Genomic DNA, 18941 nt, shown 5'->3' with positions numbered 1-18941 from the left:
ATTAAACTCTGAAAAAAGAAAAGCTTGAAAGATGTGACTACAGAGTGCAGTTAAAAAGCAGTTCTGTGCCCTCAGTGAACTACCAGCACTAACTAGACCATGCAGGACTGCTGGCTCAGGCACAGGACATATCCAATCCAGTTGCTCATCCCTGATGCTGGACCAGTTCCAGTGCCAGCTTCAGATGTGTGTATGGGAATTCTGCTGTGGTGTAAGTGGGGTTGTTCATTCCTTTACCTGAGGGCTCACAATTAAAATCAGAAATTAAATGATGTGCTGAAGCATGAGTGTTAATATCTCTTTCAGTAGTAGTGTAACAGCCTGTACTTGGTAAGTGAATGAATGACCAGTCTTCTTTCTGAGCCATGCAAATTTCTTGGCCTCTTTTGCTGTCCAGTGACAATGACTGCAGGAATTAATAAGCTCTGCAAGCACCATGATTTTTTGTTTGATCCCCTGCAGGATGATTGGGCTGTTGTATAATGGATCAGGGAGACAGAAATTCCTGCTTTCTCTTCACCAGTATCAAGGACAAAACCCACAATCAGTATTAGAGTAACTGCAATCTTTTATTATTACACTTCTCCCCCCCCCCCCCCCCCCCCCCCCCCCCTATGTCTACAAGAAATAGATCAATCAGCAAAGCAGAATCAGCAAGAAAAATTCTGGAAGGAGCCACGTCGCAGTCACACAGACAGGATGTGGGAAGCAGAGCAATGGTTCAGAAGGAGCACAGGTTCTCAGACGTGTCCATGAAGTCATGCAGGTCAGCACAGGCTTGCCGGTGCAGGGTGGTGCGGCACTCGCTGTCTTCTGGAATTTTCTCTACCCAGGTTTGTGAATCAAGGAGGTACTGCATCCTGAGTGCAAGTGGGACAGGTAAAGAGGTGAGTCATGACTATGGATGTGGAGCAATGGGAAAGCATACACCCCATGATGCTGTATCCCTCCACTTGAGCATCTCTGAGAGCAGGAGGAGTTACACCAGCCAAGAAACTTGTCTGAAACCAAGTTTCACCAGCAGGTTAACTGTGCTTTGAATAAAGTTAGCGAAGTGTCAGTGCCACACTGGGCCTAACTAACTGAAAAAACTACGTGTGTTTTGGGTGCCACCAGGTAAGCTTGGGCTAAGTTTCTATTAGTTTTCTGGAGTAGCACAAAAGCCCCAGTGCACACCAGTGAAACACAGTGAAGGGGGGTTTCGTTTCAACAGACTATTCCAAGATGTTTCCTAATTTTCTGTGGTGATAACCATTTCTGGCATTTTATGACTGGGTTGGGGAAGATTTTGGAAGCTACAAGTCTTTGTGAGACTTCAGTTTTTAGCAGGCTTCTGTTGAAGCAGACCCCTGACTTAAGCACTCTCTGTTGTTGTACAGAGATGGGGAGAGGGACTTTTTAAGGTTTTAGGAAGTGGCAGTCATAATTTGACTGAGAAGGTCTCCCTCCTAGAAATTTTCAGAGGCACTAATTTTTCTCCATTTCCACACGGGAAAATGAAACATTTAAGGTGTCTTCCTCACAGAATATTTGGTAGTGTCAGGCTAAGGTCCTCCTCAAATCAATTGTCTTTTCTCATTAAAGTGTGACAATGAGAAATGAGAAGAATAGGCTATTTGCATGGATGATGTAACAGAAACTGAGAGTTGCTCTTAGCCATGGTCCCACCCATCTCTTTTGCAAGCATAGGAGTTGTCTGAGGCATCTGCAGTAGATGGAACTATGGAGCATTTCCCATCCTACTTTTCTAGCTGTGAGTTTTTAACCCAGTGGAGTCAGAGACAGATTTTGATTCTGAGAAATGTGGGAATGAGGCTCTGCACAGATCCATAAGCTGATAGGTTTGGGTGTCTCAGCTGTTCCCCACAGCTACCCTTTTGCCTCTTTGCGTAGTACTAAAGCCAGCAGAATTGGCCCCTAAAAATTTGGTCCTCCCTTTGCTTTCTGGAGGTATTTTAAGAGGCTGAGTATCCTCTGGATCCAGGGTCCATGATAGCTGCTGCTTGGAAATCATTGCACTCACTTGTTGTTGAAATCAACCGTTTGCCCATCTTTCCCCATGATGAGGTACCGTTTGCCAGCGACCACATTCAAGTTGCATGCAGAGCGTGTTAGGAACTGTCGGTGGACACCCACTTGGATGCTTTCATCACTAGCTGTGGCACAATAAGTGAAAACCTCATCAGCTTTTCTAATACAGAACCGTAGCCCATAGGACACAACCCCTTGTGATCATTTACTCCACTGCTAAGCAAAGGTAATATTTCTCTTGTGAGCTGTGGCTTGGCATGGGAATAAATGGCCATGCTATGGTAGGCTATACTTTCCTTAACATTATTTGAGAAAAAGTAAGCCATTTTGGTCTTAGCTGGCTGTCTGAACTTCCTCAGTAGTTACTGAAGGAGCTGTTTTGCTATAAAGAACTTTCAGGCCCTATGGAGTTTGTTTAAATTTCAGAGATTAAAGCAAAAGGCAAGGGAAACATGCTTTTATATTTCACATTGCTTAGGCTCGTAATGGTCTTAAAAGCTAGCAAACTAAACTCAAACATCTTGAGGCTCAACAGTGCAGCAGACACTATTAAAAACTCACTCTTCTTAGTGCATCTGACCTGAACTTTACATAAAATAATTTAGAAGTTCCTGGTCAGCATTCTGGCCCAGAAAATTATTCATCTGGGCACCGCACTGCCCACTAATTCTGTTAATAATCAAAGTAGTCTAAGGAGCGCACATCTGCAAAATTGTCTTTGTCTTACACAAGTAAGTGTTTCCATCTGTCTTCTGAACCAACCTTTTATTTGCAAGGATTGGTACTGAAATAATGCCAGGGGTCCAGAAAATGAGAATTTACCCTACTAATTCTCATCTACCCTTGGTGATGGCAACATAGACCAACCTCACTGAAAACAGGTACAGAAAAGAACAAAAGATAACAACTCTAGTTAGTCATGAGCTTCTTTGGATGAAATGCCTTGCTTTTTCTTCATGCCTCATGGCTTCATGTCTCTTCCCAGCTTTTCCAAGCCTGTAGAAAGCCTCTTGATGCTCATAAGCTGCATCATACAGCACAAACCAAAGGGGATTTTAAGGGATAAAATAAAGAGGAGGTAGGAATGGGAGAAGTCATCTCTTCCCTTTAACTTCACAATCAAAGTATATTTCTCTCAGCTGTTTCCAGTGCTTGCCTATGAGTTGAGAGTTCAGATCCACTGGGGCTCAGAGCTCTAAGTCCTTTAGATCATGAAGGTTTTCTGGAGGGATTAATGAAATTTTCCATCCTGGTACTCTAATCTCCCATAGCCAGTGTTTTGATCATTAGGTATATTATAATTTCTCTACATATGGAAAGTCCCTTGTAGAAAAGATGCTGTCCCTGAACTCATGAGGTATGGACCTCGTTTTCAGACAGGACCCAAGCACTGGGCACAGATCACAAATTGTGTGCCATAAAGTACTTGGTGACACTGCCAGTGCCCTAGGCAAAGACCAAGGGAGTGGGTTAATTATTCTGCTCCAGTCTAGGAAAGTTTCAGAATCTTTGAAGCTGCTTTTTAAAGGCAATCTCTGGCTACCAAACTCAAACCTGACAACCATGTGATACCACAGCAGCTGAAGTCTGATATGACAGACTCTCCAGAAATTACTTTGAGGGTATCAGTGTTCACTGATGTTGATGATAAAGTTCACCTGGGATGGCAGGCTTGTGAAAGGACATTGTCTGAGAGCAGTGCAAAGCTTTACACTGCACCTAAAAAAAATAAAGAGGCTTCTTTGTTTTTTTCACATCTATTAAATTGAAGTTCTAGAAGTTTTCCTGTGTTCACTGACTTCAGGCAAGCCATTGTGGACAACTCTGCCTGTTCTGCTAGGATTGCAAGTGATTAACAATATATTGGGTAACAAGCACTTCAGATCTTCATCTAGTATCAAAACAGAGGTCAGCGGACATTTCTCCAATAGAAAAAAAATGTGAATCAATAACAGCAGCCCATAAAGTGAATTGGCTGATACAGAAGACCTAATATCCACACTATAGATATTTTTGGAGGGTTTATCTTAGACTACCTCCAGTTTGGAGCCATGGACTAAATGCAGCTGGAATGTGTCTTCTGGTTTAGTTTCATCTGAAAAACTGAAGCTCTTGTGCTCTGAGGTTGCTGCACAATGTGAACTGAAGCAACCTACTCCTGAGCTGAAAGGAACAGGGAGGTAGCTGTACCAAACAAGCCTTGCAAGGAATCAGTCCTTCTTGCAAGCCTAGTACAGAAGCATATCTGATCCTACTTCCTACAGCAAGAGAAGAGATCTGCATGGCTTGCACTGGCTAACATTGAATCAACCTAATTTTCCTACAGGTAAACGAAAGGAGCCAAACTTTTTGATACTTACTGGCTTTAAGGATTCGGTGGATTTTGGCCTCATAGTAATTAAAAACATTCTTCTGAGTACTATTGAGGAGTTCCACCTCGTACACTGCAACAGACAACAACTGTGTGAGGCCAGATGGAAACAAGAAATTGCATCAAAAACTGAAAAATAAGTATGCTTTTACCAGCTGTCTCTACAGACCCCTGTGTACCATCTATTCACAAATCATGGGGTTATGAAAGACAACAGGATAGTAATCCTGAATGCCTAGTATGCTTTTAGAAAGTCAGGTCATCAGTCAGAAAATCGTCAACCTTGAGATTTGTATTCCTTTTGTGTATATTATTTTTTTTAAAGAAGCTCCTATATGATTGATCGAGTTTTCACATTTTTTCCTGTCCTCTGTCAGGATCTAACTTACTGAAGCTGATGAACCAGTTTTCCTTCAGTAGTTCTTCCAACTTTCCGTCCAAACAAAAGGCCAGAAATATAAATTAACAAAAAAGAAAATATTTATCTGGCTCCACAAAAGGAGTCACTGAACTGTGGCACACCATGCCAAGTCTCTTTATCTCCATCCTGCAACATTAATTATGTAGGGGATGGTGTTGCTCACACCACAGGTCTTTTCTAAACCATGTAACATGATGTTGCTCATCCCCCAGCATCCCACTGTATCTTTCCACAGCTTTTAGTTTTCCCTTTCACCCCCTTGATGACTGTGATAGCACACAGCTTTGTTTCATCAACTCAGCTTTTAGGCCAAATACAGAAACCTCACCCATTCCAGGAGAGGGGCATATAAAACTAGAAATTTATTTTCAGTAAAAAGAACAATGTTTAAACTAAATTGACAGATGTCTTTCATGCCTTACCATAATCTGCAATAGGGTAGTAGCAAACAAAGCTAGAGCGTGACATTTGTGTTACAGCTTTACTGAAAGTTGATTTTTGTCTTGGGCAGGGACCTAGAGTGAAGAAAATAAATTATATAATGGTTAATGTTGGAAAGGACTTTAAGATCACCCAGTTCCAACTCCCCTGACACGGGCAGAGACACCTTCCACTAGATCAAGTTGCGCAAGGCCCCGTCCAACCTTGGCCTTGAATGCTGCCAGAGATGGGGCAGCCACAGCTTTTCTGAGCAACCTGTTTCACTGGCTCAGTGTTCTCATAGTAAAGAATTTCTTCCTTATATCTAACCTTATCTCTTCCTTCTTGTCCTGGGTTCAGCAGTAGCAGTCAACTGCTACTGCTGAACCCAGGACACTTCTATATAAATAAATTATACATTTGTCTGAGTAAACATAGATATTTGGATAGATATAGTTTACACATACTTATCCACTCAACATTATAACAAAAAATTTTCTTAGAGGTGTGTTGGAGGGTTTTTACACACATATTCAGCTATCAAGTCGATCCTGGATATCTTAACAAAAATTTGTTTGGTACCAAACATACCAGAGGATGCTTTGACTACTGTATTATTTAGAAATAGCTGTCTTATGTTAGAGTGGTCTATTTAGCCATTCCTTACCTTCTGCACACTGGCAAACATTGACGTGGCACACCTTTGAAAGCATGGCACTGTTCTTAGGAGCACTGTAGAACACGCTGCACTTTCTGTCTATGGAGAAGAAACAAAATGGCTTTTCTCAGAGAGCTCCATTTGAAAAGCCTATGCAGTAGAAGCTATATTTGCAGGTCAACTATTCCCTGGTCCAGATAAATCAGGGCATTAAAGGGTTAGATGCACATCAATAGTCCACAAAGACCTATAGCTTAGGCACCTAGAGTTCAGGGTTCACCTTGCCTTTCAGTTGGGCAGTGACCTGCATTTTTGCTTCTGTAGTTTCTGTTGTTGTTGCTGTTGTTTGTTTGGTTCTAGTTTTTTTTGTTGTTTGGTTTTGTTTTTTTTTTGAGCTATACTCTTTCTTTTTTTTTATTTTTTTATTTTTTTTCCTGTGAAAATCATCCATCTTAAGAAGCATCTTTAGACCATAAAGCTACAGTGAGGATTTCACTGTTTCAGGAAGAGGAGATAGGATCACCAAGAGTTAGTGGTTTAAATGTAGTGTAAACTTACCTGGATCCCTCAGCTTCAGGCAAAGTAGAGATTTGGCCTAATTTTCAAATATTGTTTACATAACTCTGCCAAATGGGGATGATTTACATTTAACCTTTGAGCGGGGAATGAAACCGATTCCCCCAGCAAACACAGTACATAAGGCAAACTTCTAGGGTTGCCAATCTCAGAGGCATAGAAAGACAGCCTAGCCAAAAAGAAATGTGAATGGAGCACAATTAAAAGCACCATGAGAAACAGGAACTCAGGAAACCTGATTAAAAAACCTGTGAGTGTAAAAGTTTGTATTTTCAGTTCATTTGCAATGAAAAACCTTCCCGAGAGGATCTTTATTTAGATGGTGTCCTGGGTTCAGCAGTAGCAGTCATGTTTCTCCTCCTTGGTAGCTGGTGCAGTGCAGTGTTTTGACTTTCGGCTCGGGAACAGAGCTGATAGAGATGTTTTGGTTTGGCCAAGGACTTTGTGAGCCTCATGCTCTGCCAGGGAGGAGGGGAAGCTGGGAGGAAGCAGAGACAGGACACCTGACCCAAACTGACCAAAGAGGTATTCCATACCACAGCACGTCATGCCCAGGATGTAACTGGGAGTTAGCCAGAAGGGCTGGGAGACTGCAGGGTTGGAGGAGGTTTCGGTCGGAGCTTGGTCGGGCTTGGGGGGCGAGTTATCGGTCGGCTGGTGCTGAGGTGTTGTATTCTCTTCCCTTGTTATTTCCTTTATCATTATTATCATTGGTGGTAGCAGTAGTGATTTGTGTTATACCTTAGTTACTAAACTGCTCTTATCTCAACCCATGGGAGTTGCATTCTTTTTGATTCTCCTCTCCATCCCTCCAAGAGCAGGGGGAGGGCAAGAAAGGGGGGGTAAGTGAGCGAACGAATTACCTGACTGCGTTTAAACCATGACAGTTCTTTTTGGCGCCCAACGTGGGGCCATGGCAGTAGAAGAGACAGGATTCGAGGCAGGTTATATTAACACTCAATAAAATCATGTGGTTTCACACACTACATCGAAACCACCTTGCTATGGACTGGAGTTTGTTCTTGAGGATCTCTTTTGCAATCAGTTATGTATGATTTTTCTGTGCCCTTACCTGGGTTGTAAAAATCATAAAGGATGGCATTTGCTGGCTGAACCAAGCCCATGGGATTGATTTGCTTTGCCCCAAATGATACACAATCTGGGTCTGGTCCACTTGTAATCTGGAGGAAAAAAGAACAATAGTTATGACGAGTAAATTAACTCTTTCTGCCCAGTCAGTTCCTTATTCATTGCTGCCTGTACTAGCTGCTGAATGCTTGCTTCTGATGGGACAGGTGAGTTAATCCGAGTAGCTGCAGTCTCAACTTGAAGAAGGCATTTCCTTCCGAGATTTTATTGGGAGACTTTGTGGATGAGATAAGCCTGGTAAAGGTAGTTTTGTGAGATGTGTGCAAGTCTTCTCTCCCTGAAACTGTCCGTTCCAGGCTCACATCTTCACTACTTCGGTGTTTACTTTCCTGCTTTTGGCTAAAGCCACCTTGCATATAAGTAGTGGTTGTAATATATGTACACAGCCTATCCAATACTGTAACACTATTTTAATGCTGGACAAAAAGCATCTCTTCTGAGTAGAGAGGACTTGTCTTTTTTGGCCAAAGCTTAGATTTCAAACATGGACTACATCTCCTGGAATATAGAAAGGTGGAGGATGAAGGTTTCACTTCTCCACCCTGTTTCAACTGAGCTGTTCAATAATAATATATCACAAAAATCAAAGGAAGGTAATGGAGTGTGAAAACCAATAATGACTAAATTTAAAAAGAAATTTATATATGCTATCTGAAATGGCAGAGATTGGAAAATCATTGGGTTTGCTTACCTCACCAAAGTATAGCAAAACCTTTCCTTCCTTGTACTCATAGTGCTGAATGTACTGGTCTGAAGACATCACCAACTGCAGGAAAACAAATAAAATGAGAACAAAGCCCTAGCACAACGGGAACAACTTTGCTACTACCTTTTATACTCTGGTTTGCATTGTTCAGCTGTTTGCTTTATTCTGCACTCTTTCTTCCTCCTTAAGGGAGACAGTCTCTGAGAGCATGAAGCTGGACAAACCTTCCCCAGCTAAGCAGGCTCTGGAACCCAAAACTATGCAGCCACCTTTGCAGAGCGCTGTGGCTCATCAACCTGTCACTGTGCCCTCCCAGCAACCAGCTCAAGAAGATGTGCTTGCTTTCTTCTCTGCAAGCACAGTACAAAATGCCCCGGGATGTCGCAGGACAACAGTGTCAAAGGTGAAGAAATATGTGTTAAGGATGGGCATATATTTAGGTGCTCTGCTCTGCCTTGCTTTAATTTCTATTAGAAGGAACTGAGAAGGCTGAACTCTGTTTACCACAAGATTTTAATTTCTTGTACATATTCAGCAAATATTTATTAGAACAAGAATAATGAGTGGTGAGGCACTGGAATGGGTTGCCCAAGGAAGTTGTGAATGCTCCATCCCTGGCAATGTTCAAGGCCAGATTGGACAGGGCCTTGGGTGACATGGTGTAGTGTGGCAGGGGGGTTGGAGCTTGATGATCTTAAGGTCCCTTCCAACATTAACTATTCTAATGAAAATATGTCTATCCAAAAATCTGTTTTCCCTTCTTTATTCTAATATAGGTAATATTTCAGAAGACAACTTTTTTATAGAAAAGGCTATAGAAGATTGAACATAAAAGTGTGTTTCTAACCTGATCGAGATCCTTTGTGTCAGGCTCCAAGCCACTCAGTAGAGAGAGATCTACCAGGGACATCTTTGGTGGATTGGAACCTGTGGACCTTTATAAGAGAGACCATTACCAGAGAACATCTGCACTAGCTTGCTCTGAAAAGTTTGGCTCTTCAGGTTTGCTAATGGTGAAACAAAATATTTTGCTCTATATAATTTTCCTAAGTGAATTTTGATTTGAAATTTAGTTGCTGCCTCATTAAAAGTCATGAAGCAAAATTAGTGTTTTAAGTTTGTCAAATGGTCACCCAAAACTCAGGTGTCTTGCCTGAGCTTGTCATCTAGGCTTTCTTTACAATTGATAGGCAGAAACAATCACCTTCAAAGGACAGTTCATTCCACCATAAAAGCACTGTTGAAGACAGGGAAGGCAAACAGCACTGACATAGTATCTGTTCTCTATAACTTAGAGTGTGGAGACAGGAATTGAGTTTATCCAGTCTTCAATGCTGTAACTATCCGTTAGGTAAATACATTAGATTTCCAATCTTTTCTAATTTTTTTCTTCTCAAAAATCAGGTATTTGCAGTATTGCTAGAAAATTAAGTCGTTCTACGTTCACATAGGGTACATTGCTGTTAGATATTCTGCATACACTTAGCATTACTTCAGAAACTTTTTTTGGTATTCCTTTTCTCATAAGAGGTATACTATGGTGCAGAGAAGATGTTTGTTTATGTAGTCAGTGCCTTCAGTTTCTCTCCTGTGTCTTGACTACAACAAAGGGAGCTTCACATTATTGTTTAAGCCTCACCCTAACACTCAGCAAAGTCCTGCAGAACAGTAGATCTGATAGTTGATGAATGTTACACAGCAATTAATGGGGAAAATGGTTTTTCAGCCAGCACACAAATCACTGAACACACATTTAACTAGGGAGAGTGAAATCGAGGAATTAGGGTAACTCCAGTCCTCCCCTCATTGTTAATGCCACTGTCTGGGAGAGGGAACAAAAACCACTGTCTCTGAGGCTTTGTCAAAACTCAGTGGAAAAGGTAAATTCTCCTGGGAAACAAAACCTGCTTCTGCCACTCTTCATCTCTCTAGAAGGGGAACTCAGGACAGCCACCACTTTGTGCTCCTGTGACCCTTGCCAGGCTGTGAAAGGGAGTAAACCCAAATGTTTCAGCGTTACTCTGCATGGGAGGATTTCTTTCTCACTAACTCTGTCCTTGCCTACTTCTTGGTTGCCACAACAGAATATCCCTTGTGCTTCCTTGTCTCCCAGATAGTAGTGACATTTTTTCATTTTTTATGAGGCCAGAGTGTGCCCATGAAGGAAGTAACAGCATCTCTCCAGAAAGACATAAAACTCTGTAAATGTGTTATTACTGTATTCCAGTCACATCTACTTTATTTAGTAAAAGACTTCTAATGACTAGCCAGCCAGGCACTTTAGAGTTTCCCCAGAGTCTGATGGGGCAGAACCTGCAATGAACATTTGAGGTCTATGTAAACTGTGTAAACCTAATACTCTGTGTAGAAACCTTTTCTTCTGCCATGGGAAAGAGGGCACACTCACCATGTGTGTGTACTCACAAAAGATCACCAGGTTGGATGCTGAGCTTGCAGATGTGATGAGGGTGACCAAGAAGAATTGCAAAAAAAATTAATGCATTTTATAATGAAGAGCTGATCTTGCAGACCTACCTGACACAGACTTTGTACTGCAGCAGTTCTGATTTACTGGGAAGGATCACATCCCTTTTCCTTCTGCTATGGATATCAAACCACTCTATTTCAGACTGTGGCTCAAACGTGCTGTTTTCTGCATCAAATGAGTCCTCATAATCATTGTTTTCATCGTAGTATGCATTTTCTGGAGGTGACAGACATGGTCAGCCATGCACAAATTTGGCTGAGGACCTGGTAACTTGGCTTCTTTTTGTATAATGAGAAATACCAGTGGGCAGCCATGCGATGTCTATGGCTTTTGTAAGTTTGCTGTATACCATCTCAGCATTTCTAATTAATTCAGAGTTAAAATTTTAGGGGTAGAGAATAACCAACAGATCTAGCTAATAATGGGGTCTAAGCTATGCATAAATATGTAAAGGACAGTCCCTGCCTCCAAAAGCTAGCTATTCAAACAGAAAAGAAAAAGGAGATATAAGCAGAGAGGATGATGAATACACACTCCAGGGGATGGAAAGCACAGTCTTGCTCATATAAAAAGACCTACGACAGATCTGTCCAAAAGAAGTTTAAGGCCACATGGTGGGTCCCTTATTATCCAGGGAACTGAGCTGGGCTCTCCTTTTGTGGTAGTCAGGAGCACCATGAAAGGTAGTCTCCCAGTATTGTCTCCCAATAACAAAGTTGAGTTACTAATAGTACTTGTGTATCTATTAGGTACTTGCTGCACCTACAGTCACTCAGATAATTATTGAACTATTCAAAAATATTAATAAGCTGAAAGAAACAATGTTGAGGTAAAGTTCAGAGGCCTCTCTCTTTCCTTGTTTCATTCATTTGTTTGCACTTTCCAAGTTTGGAAAGCCACTGAGTATCATCAGCAGCTGTCTATATGTTTCACCTTTGAGACCCAACCTCTTCCCTTTTCACTCACCAGAGTACTTAATGTTCCCTTCCATTTCCACCGTCAAAATCAAATCATTACATGTGTCGTTCTTCAGCTCAGATGACCAGTACACTTTTAATATCTAAGATGAACACATAAACAGAAAAACACTAAAAATATTATTTAAATGACCAAGGGTTTACTCATCCAGGGTTTCAGCAAATGTTGATGTGAGTGTGGAGAGAAACACCAGTCTCCCAGAGGCACATACTAGTTGCAGATGACTGTCATGGATATAAGCAGGAGAGGTCCCAAGTGCAAATCACAAATAGTGTGGCACCTCAGAGATAACTCTCCATTTCCAGGCACAAAGGGGGTCTTTCAAACTACAGCCACCTCTATCAGCATTGACATTTAGTGAACTTAAAGTTAAAAGCAGTTAAAATTGTTTGCCCTGATGGGTAGTCTGTAAGCCCGGAATTTTAGAAAATTGGAGGTAGGAACAGGAAGGATAAAGCCATGGCGAGTAATTTCTTATGCTCTTTTCAGAAAGGGATTAAAAGAAGTCCAGCTGAACTCTGAAATTCTTATTTAGAGCTTACACTCATTGTTCCATTTCCTCTGCCATGTACAGACACTTCAAGTTTTCTTCCAAGTTCAAACTGCAGACAAAGGCAAAAAAAAAAAAATAAAGAAAAGGTTTAGTCTGTGATCAGCATTTGATCTATTTTTTCCTGCAGTCTTAGTACTCTTCTATTCCTTTAACCTGAAGAACTGGGGTAGGGAAAACCTTTAGCTGTAGAAGGAGTTATGAGACCTCGTGTCATAAGATTTTTAATATACTGCGCTACTGTTCTGAGTCCCAGGAGACATATTTTCCCAACTTATTCTCTCCTCTGTAGCATGGATTTGACATCTTAACAGGTCCCTACACACTGAATATCAGAATGTTCTACCTCTTCCTTATTCCCTAGCAAGACTTGGGCTCCTGGCTGCTCTTCACTACTGGGGGAGATTCGCATCACCAAAATTCTCTAAGAGGTCTGAGAGAGCCTCTGAAGTGTGCTGCTAAACTTCTGTTGATTTATTTTATTCTTTAAAAAGATTCTGTTTTACAGATTAAGATATTAAAACTATTATAAACAAGCTACATCATAATTGCTTAACATGGGAAAACCTAAACCAGATGAGCCAATGTTTCTCCTGTTTGAGGAAATAAAGCTTGAAGCAATGGATGGTTGTGTACCTCTAGCTCCTTCTGAATTGCTTCATCAGTATCAGTCAGAGTAATACTATAGTCTTTTTGCCTTCCAGGTGTTCCCAGTTTTACAGTCAGGTTGGTGGGACTAGTGTTCAATGTCTGTATGCTGTATGCTGACAGAGCTTCTAGGGCCACCACTGTGTCCTAAGTGAGAAAGAAATGCAAAATAACTAGCAATTATGCCAAATTATTTCAACAGTATGTAAGATGACATGATCAGTAACCTGGCGCTATTCTTCAGTTTTATGTATTTTGCTGCTTTGAAGTTCTCCTGTATCTCTCTATTTTTACATGCACAGACTATTCACCTCATTTTCCAGCTTCTTCTTTTATAATTTAAATGCTAAAACCACTGGAGTTCTGACCTTCATTTATTGTAAGTCTTCATAATGACAAAGAATATTTGCTTGCTTATATCCATTTTATTTTGGCCCAGTTTTATTAATGAGCAAAATTTTTAGTGCTTCATACACCAAACAGGTTTGGGATTGCCAGAAATCTTTTACAAGTGTATGTAGGGATAGAACAAGAGGGAATGGCTTTAAGCCAAAAGAGGAGAGATTTAGATTAGATATGAGGAAGAAATTCTTCACTATGAGAGTAGTGAGACACTGGAACATGTTGCCCAGAGATGTGGATGCCCCATCCCTGTAAGTGTTCAAGGCCAGGTTGGGTGGGCCTTTGAGCAACTTGGAAGGCAGGGGAGTTGGAACCAGATGATCTTTAAGGTCCCTTCCAACCCAAACCATTCTATGATTCTATTATCAACTGTTATGATACTGTCCAATCTAAATGAAGAAGTCTTTATGGGGCTTCTGTTTAGTTCCCTCCCCCTGAAACTCCAAGCAGACTGTTGGTCAGGCACCTGTGTAGAGCAGTATCCTCCACCGTAGTTCCTTCTTTCTGTCAGCCACGTAGCAATAGGCTTTGCGTACTCCATGTCTTTCAGGAGCAACGTTTGAAGCAATGCATAGGCAGTGGTTTCCACTGAGACTGCATCATTGCCATTTCCCCAGTGGCGTTGCTGCGTTGCTGCAAGAATAACTCAGTGCTGAATCCCCTTGGTAAAGACATTTGCCCAAAATAGCTATTGTTCTACACAGGAGATATTTCATATCATAGTGCTGAGGAGCTGTCATAAGAGCAACAAACCATTTGGACAGTAAAGATAATGGAAAAGGAAACACAATTTTCAATTTTGACTTATCCAAAATTCTAAGCCCATTAGACCATAGTTTAATGATCCCATTGTACAGTGATGTCCATCTGGTAGAGTGGTAACACTGATATCAGGGTGGTCCCTGATGGATAATAGTATTAATTATGCCCAGAAATCCAGTCTTGCTTGAACTATGGATATTAAACTATAATGTATTTCCCAAATGAATTAGGAGAAATTAATAGTGTGGCAGTGAAGCCATTTAATCAACTGACTTAGCACTGACCACAGCTGCCCGCTGAGGGGGGGAGAGGTTACAACCATGTGGACCTGGAACAAAACACACAGAGCTGGTGTGGGGCTGGAAAAGGCAGCTTGTCTGTTGATCACAAATCCAGTCTAGACTGCTGCCATATGTAGCTGTTCATTCTTATTTACCCATCAAAATTTCTTATTCCAAGTTAGCTTGGACTTTTTTTTTTTGTTGGTTTTAAATGCAGTTTAGGGGTGTGGAAAATTTTGTAGACAGCAGAAGAAGAAGAAAAGTTAAATGATGATTTAGCATGATTCTGTCCAATTCCAGTATCAGATGAGGTGACAATCCAAACTTCACAATGTTAAGCTGTTACTTTATAGTGATATTAGTTATACAAATGACATATTACAATTTCAGCATTGAAATATTCAATTATGTAACTTAAGTATATTACCCATGCACATACATGCCTCTGTAAAGCTAAAGTGTCTTCATTTATGTGAATTTGGTTTGCTCATGTAAGAGTGCTCAAAGTGCTTGAATTAGGAAAAGTGCTTTCTAACTGAACTTTTAAGAATGGTCACCAGTACCTGCATCAAAAACAGAACAGCCCCTTAATTTTTCTTTTGCAGACTGGGCTTCTTTACTATCAGACTGCACAAGCGTCAGAGCATAAGCAGTGACAGCTGTAGCATAGCAGTTAGTATTTCTTGAAAGCTGATTTTTCATGTAAGCCACTGCTCCTCTAATCACTTGTACCTGTGAAAACAAAATGGATCCATTTATAAAGGTCATTCAGACCTATTAACTGTTGCTGCTGGGAGAGTATTAAGAAATTAGAATACTTCATTGCAGTAATTTTTGAGAAAAATTTAATAATTTTATAATTTAATAATTTTATAATAATATAGTGATTAAAGCTATTGATGATGGAGAGTGTAGGTCGAAACACCTTGTACATTCGGCCACAGTATCTTTTCCTATCCACCATAGACTGTAAACAGACTTTTACTTCCTCATTTGCAATACTTAAAAACAGCAGGGTGGTCGTGCTGTTTGCAATAGCCTTCAAACTTGAACAGTCAGGCTTCTTACCACATTAGGTGACTTGAAGACCTGTAAAGTCTGTTGCAGGGCTATAGTTACAAAGGCTGTCAAAGCCAAATCCTCTTCTGCTGACCCAATGCCACCCTGAAAGATGAAACATGGAAAGGAAAAGTTAAATGTACATGTACACATTTTTACGAAGCACAAGGATCTTGGGATTAATTTCCCAAGTGCTCTAAAGGCATAGGTCAGTTACAAAATGATCTAAGACTGGATTGGATGATAAATGTGGTGAAGGCTAGCTGTGCATCTTTGCTATAACAGACCTTTTAACAAGTTATTTTTACATTACAGATTTTGTACTTCTTACAGTACAGGTTTCTTTTCTTTAGATACGTTTCTTGTTATTCAACAAGTCACAATATTCCTTTAAATCCTAACAGCCCTAGATATGCAACAAATTCTTCTAAATACGGATGACCTACCTGCATAGTTCTGTCCAATACTGGGTGATGGTCATGGAATGAATCATCTGGCTGCTGTTGATTGACCAAATAGGAAATTGAGTTGCGTATGTGACTGTCTTGGACACTAGTGTATTCTCTGCTCCTTGTGAGTACTTTAACAATGAATGCAGTTAACCTGCACAAAAGAAAATTTTTCAAACATGTGCTGGCAGATATTTATAGAAGACTATATTGGCAGGAAAAGAAACATACTAATTTTGTACATAGACTCATATTCGATACAGTGCACTCACTGGAATCTAGTGAGTTATTACTTGTCATCAGTGTGAAAATTTCTAGTTTGTGGCAAATGCAAAACAATCATCAGTTGCTCAATATAAACCTCCTCCATCAAGGACTAAATATGCTCAGAGACTTACAGAGCTGATCATCTATGACAAAGTTATACAGGCAGCACCATGCCCAGAAGAATTTAAAATCCAGCCCCTCTAGATCCAGCTTCTGATGCATCAAATGATAATAGAGTTATTTTGGAGAAAAAAAAAAGAAAAAGAAATATACACTTACCATACACTACTGGGAGTTTGTTTAAATGCTCCATAGGATCCATCTGCCTTCTGAAACTCAAGAATTCTAGTATAACCTGCATGAACAGAACAGCACGTAATTGTTCAGAGGATACATATATTTCTCAGGCATTTTGATACCTCGTTTGTATTAACAGGGACATGTTCAGTATTGACTAGTGGAAGAGTACATGGAGGTCTTCACTGACACATTAAAGAGGAAATGATTGTATCAGCAGGCCTCTGACAGAAGGTGCTCTGTCTTGTTTGACTTAATTGAGCCATGAGAATAGCCTGAAAACTGCAGGCATCTGTAGTTAGAAAGCATTTTCTGTGCAGTGAATCTTGGGAAACTTATTTCCTACTACCGAAAATTTTTCAAGCTCCTGACTTTATGGTGCATAGAATCAAAAAAATATACAAACCATCAACTCCTGGGTCAGACATAGGCTTAGAAATCATGATTTGTGGACTCTGATCTTGACTGTGATTATCTTGACAAAGTGTGTATCATAGCTACACAACTCATTTTCTACTCTGGTGAACTTCAATAAGAATTAATAAAAGCATAACATAGGGACTAAATGCTCCTGACAATACCAAATACTCATCATCAGCACTTTATGTCACTTTAGGCAGTCTTAGGTAAATAAGCAAAAAGACCTCAATTCAGCTACTGTTAGCATGTTTTTGTCTCTGTTTATACCCTTATTTTTCACTGATGAAATGTGTGTCACATGTTGTCCAAAGATGTTGAAAGCAGGTGCATTATATTGCTTTATGCCATGTGCACACCATTCTAGTTAGAAAAAGCAATACTGGTAACTTGGGCTCTGTGTTAGTCCCTGTGAGCTGAAACACCTATGCTTCCGCATGCTATGGTCCTGGCTTTGCTGTACAGTTGGATCATGTCTTCAAGTGTGCTCTTTAAGAAGCAGCCTTGCAGCTGCCCTCTCCCTAAGGAAATTCCCTCCTGGGTTGGTCCAAGGCTGCTGGAGTCATTCTAGCTCATGTAATGAATACATGAGTGTGGAAGAGAAAATTTGAACACCATGACTACTACAGGAAGTTTCCTTAGTGATACTTCTCTTGCCAAGTAGAGACATCTCCAGCAGGGGTATCTCCATCTCAACTGGCCATCCTAGGGACTGTCTATGATCCATGGGGAGAAATAAGGACTTTTAGGACATGATTTGTCTTGATCTGTTTTGCACATCTACATTAGGAGGAAATGAACAACTGGCCTTTTCTGTCCATTTACTCTGAAAAGAGTTGACATTGATCAGCTCAGATTTTACTTTCTGCTTCTGAATTAGGCAAGAAGGAGGGTGGACTGTGAATGTCAATACTGCACAATGTCAGATGTGGGCAATTAGTCTTCTAAACCCCCATCAGCTCTGTTCTCATGTCTGTCTGCAGATTATCAGAGGCATTTTTGTGCGCCTATGTTAAGACAATGCTCAGTCCTTTGGCAAGATTCAGTGAAAGATAATAACAAAGATGCTGCAGGTTGTTCTCTGGTTTTGTTTTTGTTGTTTATTTTTTTGTTTGTTTTTTTTTTTCATACCTTTTTCAATCATGCTAATGGCTTCCTCCTTCTGTTGAGGATTAAAGTTCACCCACTGCTCACTGGCATTCAGGTACTCAATTGCATAGACTGCAGGGGCCATTTTCACCATTGTTTGCTCTGCACAGCCTGTGGGCACTTGAATAAGTTTCTCAACTCCACTGAGACTAAGACAATTTCCAACAGACTCATCCATAATATTTCCTGTTGGAAAAAATACAAGCCATAGTACATATCACATGTAAAGCTTGCTAGTGCAACATGAAGAAAGGTCATACTAACTATAGGTTGGCACTCCAGCATGGCCTGATACTTCTCATTAAATACTCTTTTCAGCTACTTAAGACTTTGTAAAGATGGATGAGAAAAAGGTTCCAGGCCCTGGGAAAGCTGGAGAAAGGAAACTGGAGCAGTAAAGGAGCATGGAGAAGAAATAGTCCTGAGACTACTGGAGGCAAGGAAGCAAGGAAAGGGGGAAATACAGCAATTTGAAATGGAAGCCAATAGTCATTGTGTCTAGAATGCATTATCTTTCATTTTCTGGGAAAAAAATATTCTAATAATTAATAAGAGTACTTGTTAGTAGTTGTTTTTAAAATACGTATGCATGTGTGTATATATATATGTATAAAATTATTTGATTAAATGAATATATTATTGTAGGTATCTTCCCTTTAGAAAAACAGAACTTTCCAGAACTTATATGTCAGTCTGACATCCTTATTTCTGAAGACTAAAGCAGTTTTCTACAGACCTACATTCAGTGTGAGGTTATTAGGGAGAGTGAACCCTTCCCTTCTTCTCTGGCCTCCCCATAAATTTAGCCTGCGCACAGTGAGGTGGGAAAGGACTACATAAAGATTTTACCCAGTACAAGTGA

The 18941-nt window shown here is 40.5% G+C and overlaps 1 protein-coding gene across 2 annotated transcripts in view; it reads right to left on the bottom strand.

Annotated features, from left to right (window-relative positions):
• Positions 1–603: 603 nt before the first annotated feature.
• LOC130594227 (complement C4-like) overlaps positions 604–18941 on the bottom strand; it is a 42588-nt gene continuing 24250 nt past the window's right edge. Inside the window, exons 24-41 of one of the 2 annotated variants that reach the window (XM_057399989.1) lie at positions 18062–18265; positions 16496–16571; positions 15947–16103; positions 15510–15605; positions 15005–15173; positions 13865–14031; positions 12985–13143; positions 12341–12400; positions 11787–11880; positions 10868–11036; positions 9180–9267; positions 8318–8392; positions 7550–7658; positions 5911–6000; positions 5246–5338; positions 4392–4475; positions 2024–2156; positions 604–860 (exon numbers count right to left, since the gene is read on the bottom strand). In XM_057399989.1, coding sequence (XP_057255972.1) covers positions 722–860; positions 2024–2156; positions 4392–4475; positions 5246–5338; positions 5911–6000; positions 7550–7658; positions 8318–8392; positions 9180–9267; positions 10868–11036; positions 11787–11880; positions 12341–12400; positions 12985–13143; positions 13865–14031; positions 15005–15173; positions 15510–15605; positions 15947–16103; positions 16496–16571; positions 18062–18265 — 2162 coding nt within the window. In that variant the 3' untranslated portion in view covers positions 604–721. The remainder of the gene's footprint in view (positions 861–2023; positions 2157–4391; positions 4476–5245; positions 5339–5910; positions 6001–7549; positions 7659–8317; positions 8393–9179; positions 9268–10867; positions 11037–11786; positions 11881–12340; positions 12401–12984; positions 13144–13864; positions 14032–15004; positions 15174–15509; positions 15606–15946; positions 16104–16495; positions 16572–18061; positions 18266–18941) is intronic. The other variant, XM_057399990.1, reaches the window with a different exon arrangement.

This window comes from Pezoporus wallicus, unplaced genomic scaffold, assembly GCF_028554395.1.
Source record: "Pezoporus wallicus isolate ANWC-B61680 ecotype Strahan unplaced genomic scaffold, APGP_CSIRO_Pwel_v1 scaffold_7383, whole genome shotgun sequence".
Lineage (NCBI taxonomy): Eukaryota > Metazoa > Chordata > Aves > Psittaciformes > Psittacidae > Pezoporus > Pezoporus wallicus.
Note: the sequence above shows the minus strand (reverse complement) of the source record. Positions and strands in the feature narration are given on the sequence as shown.